The following is a 13397-nucleotide window of genomic DNA, read 5'->3' as shown; positions in this document are numbered from 1 at the left end:
GCGGCTGTGCGGCAGGAAATGTGGAGAGTCTCCATGGCAATCTGGATTGCGAGTGTGCTCATAGGCTAATTTAGCTCTCACGACAAACCACAAACCTTGTTGAAGTTTTGTTTCCTAGGACAAAACCAATTCCATCTCTGCCAGATTGGAGTTGCTACACCGCACTGCTGATGAGCCTGATGATAGCCCGGGGCTCGCCCTCGCCCTTGAAGAATGTTGAGGTTCTGAAGGTTCTAAAGGTTCTCGTCTGTGCCGTCCGACTTCATTTGTTCCTGCGATTTCAGAAATGGCGAGCAAGGTGGACCTGCGGGGAACCAAGGACGCGATGGGGAATACCGCGCTCCATTACTCTGCTTCTAGGGGCTGCCTGGAGAGCCGCCGGTTCCTTGTGGAGGAATCAGGGATTGATGTCAATGCTGTGTCTAAAACAGGTGCACACAAATACTTGAAATTATGTGCCCGTCCGTGGAAGGAAAAAAAATCGGTTTTTTTTTGTATCACCGAGATATTCTATCCCCCCTTTGTAGGTGCGACACCGATGTCCTTCGCCGCGCGAGAGGGGAATGTCCAGGTTATGAGGTACCTTCTCGACCACGGCGGTGACCCTGTGATGCCTGACGAAATGGGCTCCATGGCAGGTTTCGTGGAGAAGAAGATGAAGAACACAGAGAGAGCGTAAGAGAGGTAACTGCCTCTGTTCTACTACCTCCGTTTCAAGGAATAAGGCGTCCTTGTTTTACGAGCTTTTTGTTTGACCAAGAATTACTTTAAATAGATAAAGATTATTTTTATGAAACTAATATCATTAAAAAGTATTTTTCAATACGAATCCAACGATACTAATTACATACAATATAATCAAGATTTGGTTGCTCAATTTTATTGGTCAAAGTTCGTCTTGGGATGCGCGTGCGCCTTATTCCTTGAAATGGAGGTAGTATTCTTCTTTTTCTTAATTCGTTTGTTACAACAAGTCCACCGCTTATATACTGCGGTACACCTCCAGGATAGCTGGCACACACGCTTGTTACACTCTCGTCATTAACGTGCACACACAAGTCATTGATGACACAGCCTAATTCTAAGGCGTACTGACGGGTGTGACACTGAGTACCTCGGGTCGATCAGGTGAACCTCTGGAGGCCCTATAGCCAGCCAATCTTCCCATCGGCTGTGGTGGTGGCCCTCTCGATTTCCCGACAACCTGATTTGCCCGCGGTGGCTGTCTGACCTTAGGCTGCTCATAGTGGAGAGTAACTTAGACTAGTAACATATGTCATGTTACTAATCTAAGTTACTATCTTCATAGTGGGTAGTAACTTAGATGTGGTGTCATGCAATGTGTCATTAATTATGTTGTAGACTCATATTGCCTTGAAATGTGTGATGTTATGGTAACATAGCTAGTTACCACCTCACTCTCTTTCTTCATTTATTAGTATGCCATGTCACCAAAATGCATTGAGATGTGTGATGTTACTACCTATGTTACTCCCACTATGAGCAGTCTTAGGGCATGTACATTCCAGAGCGCTTGTAGAGACACTTAAAAAGTTGAAATCCCGGATAGCCCAAGCGCCTGGCTCTAGGAGCCTTAGGGCATGTACAGCGGGAGGCGCCTAAGTAGGCGCTTAGGTGGGGAAATAAGAGGGATTAATCCTGGCGTCTATGGAGAGAGTCCAAATCTCCAACGCAGGCGTACTAATTTGAGGCGCTTATTTCTCCAACCGAACCATCCCGATTTTTATGCGGGAGGCAAAATCATACCTAAGCGGCCGGCGCATCATTTTGCGTCCAGGCGAGAAATCAAGCGCCCAGAGCCTGGGATTGTACGATGTAACTGCTCGTTGGCCAGGAAATAGATCCTAGCGCCTGCCCTTGGCGCCTCCCGCTGTACATGCCCTTATTTTGTACTTGCTTTTTAAGCACCAGACTCATTCTTTTGCTTCGACGCTCAATAAAGGACTGTAAAGGACCAGGAACTTTGTTGTAATCGTCGAAAGAACATGGATTATTTTCGTGGCACCCCTAGCTTAGCGTCCGCGTTGTACTTGCCATTCTGAGCCACCGCCACCCACTTGGTTGTTGCATCAAGAGGAGGTTGTTGCTAACGGTTGTACTTGTAGGGGTTCCATCCGGGCTGCTGATTCTGACGTGGCTGCCCTCCTCTCCCACAGTCGGCACTCCCGACCGCGTCGCCCACTTGGCATCTTCAGAACTTCGGCGGATGCAGATTTCCCATGGGTTTCGCTCCAAAATTCCGACAAAATCTGAAGGCCCTTGTCTCTTCGCGGGTCAGCTCTCCAACACGAACCAGTAGTGGCGGAGCCAGAAGGTGTTAGCCCCACCCTAACATTCCCCCGTCACATATTTTAGCGAGAGAAAAAATGAAAAATTAAGAAACCTATCATATCGTATGATTATCTTGGTTGCCCCACCCAAACGGTATTTTCTAGACCCGCCACTGCGAACCAGGAAGCAATTCGAGTCGCCAAACTTGCGTGAATCAAAGAGGTATCTCTGAAACCAAACGACATTGTCATCTATTGGGTAAACGATAAGGATTCACTTCACATCATTTTCTACTCGGGCTACATGCTCGTACTATATGTACTAGGAACATGAGATATAGGACGAGCATGTAGCACGGGTAGGCGGTAGTAGTAGGCAAGAAAATACTACCTCAGTCTCGATAAATGTAAGTAATATAATTTTAATTATATTATATGTAATTAGTATCGTTTGATTCATATTGAAAAACACATTATAATGAGAATAAAATATGTAAATGGAGGATGCCTTATTCACTAGGATGGAGGGAGAGGGAGAAGAAAGCATAGGCACCAGAGTCAACCCGAGGGTGGGTGGTTAGGAGGGTGGTTGTATCCCCAGTCCACCAGAGTTCAAACCACATATTTGACATCTGTGTGTCTCATAAATGTGAAATATTTATTCAGTGGAAGGCGACGTTCCTATCGACAACGAGGCACCTGCGATGATTTCATCAATTTCAAGATTCAATCCGCTGGCTCGGTCTTTTGAAGATGCTTATAGGGATAGAGTTTGCATGTGAAGGTTCATGTATGCGTGTGTAGACAACCCCTTTATATGCGTAGCACTAGCACTAGCAGGATTCCCCGCAAAAGACAAGAAATAACACTAGGAATAATAATAGGATAGCAAGAAGTTGGGTAGAGACGAGACGACGCCCCCATCAACAGGCACCGAGGCCGAGACGGGAATCGCCGCGGAAGGGCCGCCACCCGGAGCGCACCACAACGGCCAGGTGCGCCGGTCGCTGTCCTCTGTCTCGGCAAAGGTAAAGCTCGCGGGCGGCGCGGCGACAGTGTCGTCCTGGGCCCGGCACGCCCCCCACACGTACCTCTCCAGCATCCCCGAGGTACGTGTGGGGGGCGCCGCGCCGCGGCCCGGGGCGCCGCCGCCGTGCTCATCGCCGGCCGCGGCGACGGCGGCGTCGAGCGCGGCACCGTCATCCTCGGCGGCCCCGGCGACCCGCTCACTCCCGGCTGGGCCGCCACGGACGGGGCCCAGCGCCTAGGGTTCGACGACGAGATCGTAAAGCGCCGGTTCCCGACGATCCCGTCCATGCCGGTCTCGGCCGACACGGCCTCCGCCATCGTACGGACCCTCGGCGGGCCGGCCCTGCCGCCGGAGTGGCGCGCCGCTCTCAACCTCGGGGACCACGTCGGCGGCGTCGGGCCAGGCCCCACGCTCCTCAACTTCACCTACCAGGTATACATACACAGCACACTCCATATTCACTCCTTTGTTATTTTGCTGTCCCCATACTACTAATAGAGACAAGAAACAACGACAATTATGCCCCAAAACGGGAAATGCCGTGGACTGCTGCTCATCCTTTGACCCGCCTGGATTTGGGGGCTTCTATAGATAGCCTGTTTTTGCTATTATCAGCTCATCATTCACAAAGATACTGCTTCTTCTACTCAGGTGACGTTTGCTTAATTTGGTCTCTTGTGTTATCCTCTACTGTACCATGAAAGTTACGCAGCGAAATGCAGTAGCAAATGTCCTTGTCAAGCCCACTGGTCCTTGCTTCTTTGTTGATCTTATTATCACCTTTTTCCGTAGCAAGACTGTGTCAACAGATAGCGGCTCTGTTTGGTGTTTACTGTGCTCCCAGGTGTTTTTTGCTGCTTGTACAGATTTGGTTGGCTTTCTCACATTATTGTCAAGGGACTTCCTTCATCTGATATACTTCCTCACTTTCTTTATGCAAGGCGAATAATTTTCTAGGTCATGTTGCATCATGTAAGGCGGGGTGTGAATTAGTTGATGGTTTTGGTTGTTTACCCACATTTGTAACATCTTTGCTCTCCTGCATGATGTGATGATAGTCACTATCTGTTTCCATTGTACTATATGTCTGTAGGGATAGCATGGTCATTTTTTGCTTCCCTTAATCCTTTTGCACTCTCAGAATACAGTTATAATTTATGAACGAGGGAGAATTTTTTTTTTTGGCAAAATACCAAATTAGTTTTGAATATACCAAATAACATAACATTTGGATAGTGTAAGTTTTGCAAGTGCTCAATGCTTCTTTGGGCGATTCTGTACTATTGGTGCATATTCTTCCTTTGCATTTTATATGCCTGGGAGACTGAGTTGTGCATTACAGTTTAGTTTAGCACTGTTGCATCCCCTATCCAACTGTAAGTACTTGTACCTTACTACATTAGTCAAGATCATGGCAGTTTTAAGTTCTAAAAGTAGTAAAACCTTCTCTCATTTTTTGTTTAAGGAGGTCAGGAAGATGGCTACCATAAAGGATATTTTTGCTGTCCTCGTACATATTCACAAATAGAGACAAGAAAGAACGACATTTGTTGCCCAAAACGGGAAATGCTGTGGACTGCTGATCCTTTGATCCGCCTGGATTTGGTGGTTTCTTTAGATAGGCTAACATGTTCCTACGAACTCACACAGATACTTCTGCTGAGGTGGCGCTTGCTTGATTGGTCCGTGTGGCAAATGACATGTTGCTATGAACTCACACAGATACAGTAGCCAATGTGGTTATCAACTTCACTATTTTGGTTCCAGTGGTCCTTGCATCTCACGACCTTGTCACCTTTTCCACAGCAAGACTGCGTCAACAAATAGTGGCTCTGTTTGGTGTTTTTACTGCCCCAAATGGTTTCTGCTGCCTGTGCACAGTTTGGTTGGCTTACTGAAGACTATTATTACGGACACAGGGTGAAAGGTGTTGAAGTGGAAAGGTGTTGAAGTGTATAAGTAGATTTCCTAGCCCTTTCCATCAGTTCGGCCTTTTGGTTGCGTTGGCTAGTGCATGAAGGTTACAGAGGAGAGAAGGAGAGGAGAGGACACATGAGGCGATCGTGGAACCTATCTAGGGTTCTGTCACTCTCGTCGGCGACACTGCCGGTCTGCTCCGACTCCGGTGGCCTTGGGGCCTTGGATGCGTGGCGGATCGCGGCCTCTCGCCGGCGGGAAGGTTTTTGTTCTTCGTTTAGTTTGTTTTCAGTGTCTTCTTCGGGATGGTGAGGCGGCGGCTACTTCGTGAAGCCAGAATAAGATCCTCCCCGCCTTATCCTTGCTCTGGTGGTGCGTCTAACGCTGGCGGAGTACTGGCGGAGTACCCAGTGGAGTTGTGTGTCTGGCGGATCTGCTACGATCCGGTTGGTTTTTGTGTTCGCTGGTGTGGTTTCAGGTCAGTCTCTTCCGATCTACGGTTGTCATCATCGGCGACGGTGGCTCCTCTGGTGCGCTGGTTCTTTGGGGCCTTAGCACGGCGACGTCCCGTCAGTCTACTACAACAAGCTCTACTACGACAAGCTTTGCCTGGCTCCGGTGATGGAGGGGCGAGGACAGCGGCGCGCCTTCGGCTCGCGCTAGTTTCTGTAGTCGTCGCTAGGTGGTCCAATGATCTATTTGTAATTTTTATTACTTTTGGGTCTTTTTGTACTGCTGTTGATGATTATTAATAGATCGGTGGAATTTTCGCAAAAAAAAAAACATGGTATCACAACCTAGGTCTCGAGTTCGAGTCCTGGCTTTCGCAATTTATCCTAAAATTGTTGTTGCCCCCTAGTTGTCCTTGTATAGGCACGTACATGCCTCTTGAGCCTGCCTCTGACTATTGGTTGCGTTGGCTAGTGCATGAAGCTTAACAAAATGAATGTCGAGGATTCTTTCTTCCTACACCTCCTCACTTTCATTTTGCATTTTCTAGGTCTTGCTGCATCATATAAGGCGGGGGTGTCGATTAGTTGATGTTTTTCATTGTTTACCCACATCTGTCACATCTTTGCACTCCTGCATGATTTCATAGTCACTAACTATTTCCATTGTGCATAGGGTTAGCATAACATAACATTTGGACACCCAGTTTTGGAAGTGCTAAATGCTTCTTCGGGTGACTTTATGCTGTAGACCGTTTTATCACCCAGTTTTGGAAGTGCTAAATGCTTCTTCGGATGACTTTATGCTGTAGACCGTTTTATCATTATTTTGCTGGACCAGGAAAGTGTTGGACAAACAAAAGACATGATAAGTGTCTGTCATTCATGATGCATCTTCTGTTCTTTTGCATTTTATATGCCTGGGAGAAAAACTTGTGTATTACAGTTTATCACTGTTGCATCTTCTATCAAAGTCGAAGTATCTGTACCTTATTACAATAGTCAAGATCATGGTGGTTTTAACTTTTTAAAATAGTGAAACTGTCTTCTCGTTTCTTTGTTGAAGGAGGATAGGAAGATGGCTACCATAAAGGATATTTTTTCTATCATCAAAGGATATGAAGAACCCGATCGTTACGTGATCCTTGGTAACCACCGAGATGCGTGGACTTATGGAGCAGTTGATCCTAACAGTGGGACAGCTGCACTTCTAGATGTTGCTCGCCGGCTTGGTATAATGCTGCAATCAGGTTGGACACCTCGGAGGACTATCATTATTTGTAGCTGGGATGCAGAAGAGTTTGGAATGGTAAGTCGACAGGTCCATGTAACCATCGGACGTGTGTACTAATGCCAGGGGGCATGTGCCCCCCTCCCCCACCCTCAAAAATAAATTGAAACTACACATGTAAGAAATTCATGTGTTTATTTTGCAAAAAAAAAGTGATTATGTAGCGTGCAATGTCACCTACCTAGAGTAGTGCAATGGAATTGGCAATGTAAAGTATGTAACTGAGTTCTGTAGCTTGTAACATGACCTAGAAAATGCTTGTGTTTAACAGGTATCTTTTTTATTGACAATGTAAGAAAATGCATGTGTTTATTTTGCAAAAAAAACATGTAATTTGACAAGGGCGTGCAGTGTCACCTACCTAGAGTTTGGAATGGAAAGTTTATACCAATGGAAGAACTAAAGATACCTGTTAAAAAAGAGCTATGTAAGTATGTAACCATTGGACGAATGTACTACAAGATGAATTGGCAAACTGGTTGCAGTTGGCGCAATTGTTTTGACTGAGCAAGTGCATACTCTTTTTGGCAAAATATCAGAAACAGGCAGACAATAAGTTTTATTTATTATTGATATTTTATGATTTGCATAGCATTTTCTTGATTTGATCAAATAGCAAAGTCATAATAGCATGAAGTCTGTATGTGCTATCTAGATGTTAGGCGTTCAAATAGCATGAAGTCATTGTTCAAGAATTCGGCCGAATCACCGATTAAATGGCCAGTTAATCGCTGCTCGGTGGGTCACTGATTAGCCGATAAATGCCGATTACCCCATTAATCAGCCGATTAACTGGCGAATTTGCAGATTAATCGCTATTCAGTTGCCGAGCGAGCCGTTACCAGTTAACGAATTCCTGAACAACCCGAGTAAAAGATTATTTTACTTGCTTTTCTTCTCATTCATGCCAAACCTCCAGACTCATTTAAGTTTTGCTACATTTTGCCTTTTCTATATTTTGAAGGTTCTTTTTTCCAGATCGGGTCAACTGAATGGGTCGAAGAGAACCTTGGAGATCTCCATTCCAAGGCTGTAGCTTACTTGAATGTTGATTGTGCTGTGCAAGGCATGGGGCTCTTTGCAGGTTCTACTCCCCAGTTGGACAAACTCTTGGTTGAAGTTACAAGACAGGTAGAAGCAATTTGTTTTGTTCTTACATTCTTCTCTGGGCTGGGGATTTAGTCTTGCTAAAACTTAAATGCAAGTTCACTTTTAGATAACGATACCAATCCCTTGGCACATGGTTCTGTTAGAAGAACCTTTATTAGTACGTGACCTGTTTCTTGCGTACGGTTGAAACTAGTTAAGCGTACTACTTGCAAGAATCATTACCGCATCATAGTCAGTGAGATATCAAAGAAATGGAATGAATACATGAGGTTTATTCTAGTTTGAACCTGCTATTTCCAGGTTAAGGATCCAGATGTTGAAGGAAAGACAGTTCATGATACATGGATTGCAATGAATGGCGGTATCAGTGTAAGAATTAGATTTGTTTAATTTCCTATAGTAGCTGGACTGCAATTCAACGTGGTTACTTGTCTCTAGTTGCTCCAAACTGTTCAGAAATTAGAAGTAAAATAATAGTTTCACAGCAGAGCCATGTAGAGGTCACAGTTTGTCCTTTGCATGCAAGATAAACGTGAATTTGAATTATCCACGTGGGAATCACATCTCATTTGTGGTCTCATAATTTTCTTACTAATAAAATGGACTATCATGTATGATGATGTTAGTAGGAACAGGCATAGCATGCTATCATTGCGTCTAATTGCCGCAAATGCCGTAGGTGTTTATAGGTCGGTCATAGTAGGTACGCACACTCCTCCCCAAATTTGGCTACTACAGTTTATTTAGGTCAGATCAACTTTTTATTCAAGTCGGCAGTCAGGATAACAGCCGTACCAGAGGAATGTGAAAGCAGCCACTTGCCATTTTAAATTATGTGTATTTCTAATATGAAGATATCTTCGATCTTTATGGGTTTTTACTAAAATAGGTGGATATATTGTTTAAGTGGAACACAGTTGCAATACAGAGGCCAAACCAAGAAAATAAGACGTTCATATCTTGTATTCACAGTCATCTAATATATTGTTTGTAAGTTTTTGTGTAATGCGGAAAGGTTTCCCTTCATTTTTTGTTTCAAGAGCGCCTCTTTCCTAATATAATCTGTAATCTCACATGTGTGCATTGACCAAACACTGAAACCCGCACATACTAATTGTACTGCAGATGATCTTGGCCGGTGCCTTGCAGGGGCGTAGCTTAGTGTAAGCCAGGGGGGGCCACCGCCCCCCCCCCCCAGATTTTTAGCAAACTATGAAAGAATCCTGTTTGGGAGCAGCTTGGAAGAAAAAAAATTAGACTTTTGCCCCCCCAAATCCTCGTATTTTACATTTCGCCCCCCCTCATTTTCTTCCAAGCTCCGCCACTGGTGCCTTGTGTTCTGTTTTAGATTTATTTCTGAAGATGATCTCAGTTTGCAGATAGAAAGACTTGCCAGAACCGATTCTGATTTCGCCCCATTTCTACATCATGCTGGAATTCCCTGTGTCGACTTGTACTATGGAAAAGGTATTTGAGCTTTAACCCAATGGTTGCTTGGAGTTGCTAGTTGATATTTGATTCAAAGTCGCGCCTTGTAATCTTCTGATATATACTCTTAACTTTCGCATATATTTGGTTTGAGAAAGAACTGTATATTTTCAAGTGTAAGTTACCAGATTTTCGTTTTCTTCTAATGTCAGATATTGTAGAATTTTGTGTCTCAGATATACAAATATGAATTTCTTTCATATAAATATCGATTTTAGGATCTTTACTGCTACTAATGTTTGAAGTATAGTTATGCATGCCAATCATTTTTTGTTATTTTCATATTTTTTTCTGGTCAACCTTAACTTAGGTGGATACAATTTTGTTTCTTGCTCTACCTTTACTTACCATGTTCTTACTAAATCTGCTAATATATGATGTAAACAACATCACTAATAAGGGGTACTACTGACACAGAATTTCCTGGCTACCATACTGCACTTGACTCTTATGTCTGGATGGAAAATCATGGCGATCCATTGTTTCTGCGTCATTTGGCTAGTAAGTAGCAACCTGATCAATCGAAATGATTTTTTTAGTGCTACAATAACAAGTTTGTTGGTCAAGAGTAAGAATGCTCATGGTCTGGGGCCTACAGAATCGTACATATCATTGTGGTTGATTTTAACTGGTGCTTGAGAAATGATGTGTGCAAGCATGTATTACACTCCCTCCGTCCCAAAATAAGTTGAGCAAGTTATTTTGGTATGGAGGGAGTATTGCTCATCAGACCACTCATTTAGTTTTTGTACTTCATCAGTTACCGAAATTTGGGGACTACTAGTGCTGCGCTTGGCAGACGATCTTGTGTTACCTTTTGATTATCAGACATATGCCTCACAGTTGCAGGTACACCAACTATTCTTAAAACATTACATTTATCGTTGTTGGGCTTTGCTTTCTCCGCCATGCATAACTATTATAGCAACTTAGTCTGGATATAGGATTTTTATGTACACTTTGAATTCGTAACATTACAGGAGCATGCAAATGTGTTTGCCGCTATGATGAACAATAGCCGGCCAGTCAATTTCATAAATGGATTAATTAAGGATCTTTCCGGTGCAGCCATGGATGTTCAGAAGGAGGCAAAGGTTTGTTCAAGCTACTTGTTTCTTTGTCCATTGCAGTTCTTTTTTTGTATACCAGACTCCGCGTTAGAATACTTGGTTCCTTTTTTTTCGTTTAGACATTGTAATCATGTGCTGTTGTTTCCTTGTGCTCCAAGAATATGCATTTCTGTAAACAAGTGCTTAAGCCGATCCACATATTTTTCCTCAATTCAATGGACTATTAGACCTTAATGGCCATGAATCATGTTGCTTGTTCACTGGGTTGAGTGTCGATGCTTTTCCAGAGTAGTACGTCCGCCAAGCCATGAAGGCCTGTCCGCCTCGTCACTTCATTCTCTAATCATCTAATGAAACAATCATTAGTCTTTAGCTAATTTGCACCACACACCTAATCCCGCGAGCTGTCCGTCATGTTCGCCGGACTGTCCACTTGCATGCCTAGTAGTAGAGTCTAGCATAATTTCATTCAACACTACCAGATCCGGGTTAATGGAATGGTTTGGCGAGCTGAACTTGGCATCTGAAATTTTGTCGCCTAATCTACTATTAGTTGTTTACGCCATTTGTCTTCTGTGGATCCAGGAGCTAAACCAACTAGATATGCATGATGGATACGGTCTTATGAGGAGGCGGCTGTTGAATGACCGTCTTTTACTTGCCGAAAGAAGCTTCCTTCAAGCGGAAGGGCTTCAAGGAAGAGCATGGTATAAGCACCTGGTGAGCAACCCTTGGCCAACTACTATTCAATAACAGTGTAAAAAATCGCAATTCTTTCGTTGTTTCCCATGAAACTCTATACTATACTTTACGAGCATGCTTTGCAATGATTTTCGTGGGTGTATTCACAGTTGTACTCGCCTCCGGAGGACTATGAGAGTGAACTCTCCTTCTTTCCTGGGATTGCTGACGCCATCTCTCGGTCGGGGAACCACAGCGCGAAGCAACGGCAGGCGGCTGTGCGGCAGGAAATGTGGAGAGTCGCCATGGCAATCCAGAGGGCTGCGAGTGTGCTCAGAGGCGAATTTAGCTCTCACGACAAACCACTAAGCTTTACTGTTTCCTTGGATCCATGAAATTTGTTCGTAAATAAAATTGCTGCTACATGTTCTTGTAAAATGGAAGCACCACTCGCACCCTCCAAATAACGTCTGCTAGAAGTGCCGGATCGGTCGTTTAAGGGGCAACAGAAGTGTCGGATCTGTTTAAGGGGCAACGCAGTTAGGTGCCACGTTTGGGGACGCCCGTTTTCAGTCACGTACCCTAAATGTCAAGAAAGAAAAAAAAAAGGTTTGGAGGTTAGACAGCCTTCAAACAGTTCAATAGAAGATTTTTGGGTGTGTACGGTGAGAGAGACGGGTACGCAGATATCAGTACCCCTAACCATCCGGGCTATGGCTTGGTTCACGTCAAGAAAGAAAAACGATAAATGCTAGGTTTTTTATTTAAATTTTGTTATATTTTACAAAGTCAAATGAAAACGACTAAATTGAAACTAAACCTATAGTCTACTTGCCATCGGTTGGGCTGTTGGGCCATGAGAAGGCCGAGCCTCGTCACTATTCTACTTGCTATCAGTTGGGGCGTTGGGCCATGAGAAGGCCGAGCCTCATCACTGTTCTGCCGTGGCGGCTTCTTCTGTGCCATCTGCTCTGCCAGCTATTGCGGCTGCCTCATCGCCTTTTACTTGCACATCTGGCGGTGCAACAACGTCGTCGAAGCATCCCTGCGGTGCTGGCCCCTCATAGCCGCCCTCCACTCGCGGGAGGCCACATTTTGGGCTACATGTGTTGCTTCGTGGGCAGCGGCCTCGGTGCTCCGTCGAGCCTCGAGCTCGAGGAGCCTCTATCGTTCGGCGGCCATGAAGAGGCGTCTAGACTAATCTGTCATTGCCTGCTTGGCAGCGATGGTAATAATGCGGCGGAGGATGCTCTTGTTGACCACCTCGCGGTTACAAGCGGTGTCCTGCATCTCCGCTGGGGCTCGAAAGAGGCGAAGCTGGCCTCATGCTCCTCGTCCGTCGGCTCCGGCCCACTATTCCCTTCCTCCTCCACCGCATCGTCGGTTCAGTCCTCCTCGCCCCGATCCTCCTCCTCTGTCTGCTCCGCTGCCTCGTGTTCAACATCGGTGTCGTACTGCACATTGAGCTATGCGAACTCCGCCATGTTGTGACGTCGAACTCGGCCTCGGGCTGAGGCGGCACATGCGGAGGTGGATGTGGTGGCGGAGGAGGTGCTGGCATCCGTTCGAGCATGGATTAGGTCGTGGCATGGCAACGCAAATTTTTTGTGGAGGTGGAGTGTCTTGTGCTACTCGGTGCTTGTGGGTGACTGGGGAGGATGGCGGTTTTTATAGACGCATGCAGGCTGTCGTTGCCTAATCGACGGTACCTCGGAGGAGGGATCCTCACAAGGGGGAGAAGAAGTAGGGGCCATAGGGCGGAGTGCACACGGGACGGTGGTACGCGATTTACCCAGCTTCGGAACACCTGCACGATGACAGGGCCTACTGCTGCTTGTCTGGAATTATCTGGGCGCTTTCGCGATGTTACAATGAGTTGTGGTTGTGCCTCTAGGGCTCCCGGGATCCGGCTTATAAAGGCGCACGGATCTAGGGTTTACACGGAGAGTCCTAGCCGGATTACAGATAGCCTAACTACGGTACAATATCTTGCCGTGCACGTCACGGATCCGCCTTCCATATACGTCGTACTGGATCCGGGTTCCCCATGGGCCTCCATGGATCCGGGTT

General features: G+C 45.5%; 1 protein-coding gene across 1 annotated transcript; it reads left to right on the top strand.

Annotated features, from left to right (window-relative positions):
* Window positions 1-286: 286 nt before the first annotated feature.
* On the top strand, window positions 287-11740 carry LOC124697664 (probable glutamate carboxypeptidase PLA3). Its single transcript, XM_047230217.1, has 13 exons — window positions 287-431; window positions 528-675; window positions 3181-3319; window positions 3391-3753; window positions 6754-6996; window positions 7957-8109; window positions 8389-8457; window positions 9468-9555; window positions 9994-10077; window positions 10337-10425; window positions 10557-10670; window positions 11232-11366; window positions 11498-11740. The coding sequence occupies exons 1-13, from the start codon at window positions 287-289 to the stop codon at window positions 11720-11722; spliced, it is 1995 nt and encodes a 664-aa protein (XP_047086173.1). The 3' UTR covers window positions 11723-11740.
* The last annotated feature ends 1657 nt before the right edge of the window (window positions 11741-13397 follow it).

The sequence above is a fragment of the Lolium rigidum genome, chromosome 3 (assembly GCF_022539505.1).
Source record: "Lolium rigidum isolate FL_2022 chromosome 3, APGP_CSIRO_Lrig_0.1, whole genome shotgun sequence".
Classification (NCBI taxonomy): domain Eukaryota; kingdom Viridiplantae; phylum Streptophyta; class Magnoliopsida; order Poales; family Poaceae; genus Lolium; species Lolium rigidum.
This window is presented reverse-complemented; position numbering and strand designations above follow the sequence as displayed.

Coding starts and splice junctions, on each gene's coding strand:
- LOC124697664 (XM_047230217.1), top strand. CDS start 287: ATGGCGAGCAAGGTGGACCTGCGGGGAACCAAGGACGCGATGGGGAAT. Junction 10,078..10,336: donor GTTTCTGCGTCATTTGGCTA/GTAAGTAGCAAC, acceptor GTACTTCATCAG/TTACCGAAATTTGGGGACTA. Junction 10,426..10,556: donor CATATGCCTCACAGTTGCAG/GTACACCAACTA, acceptor GTAACATTACAG/GAGCATGCAAATGTGTTTGC.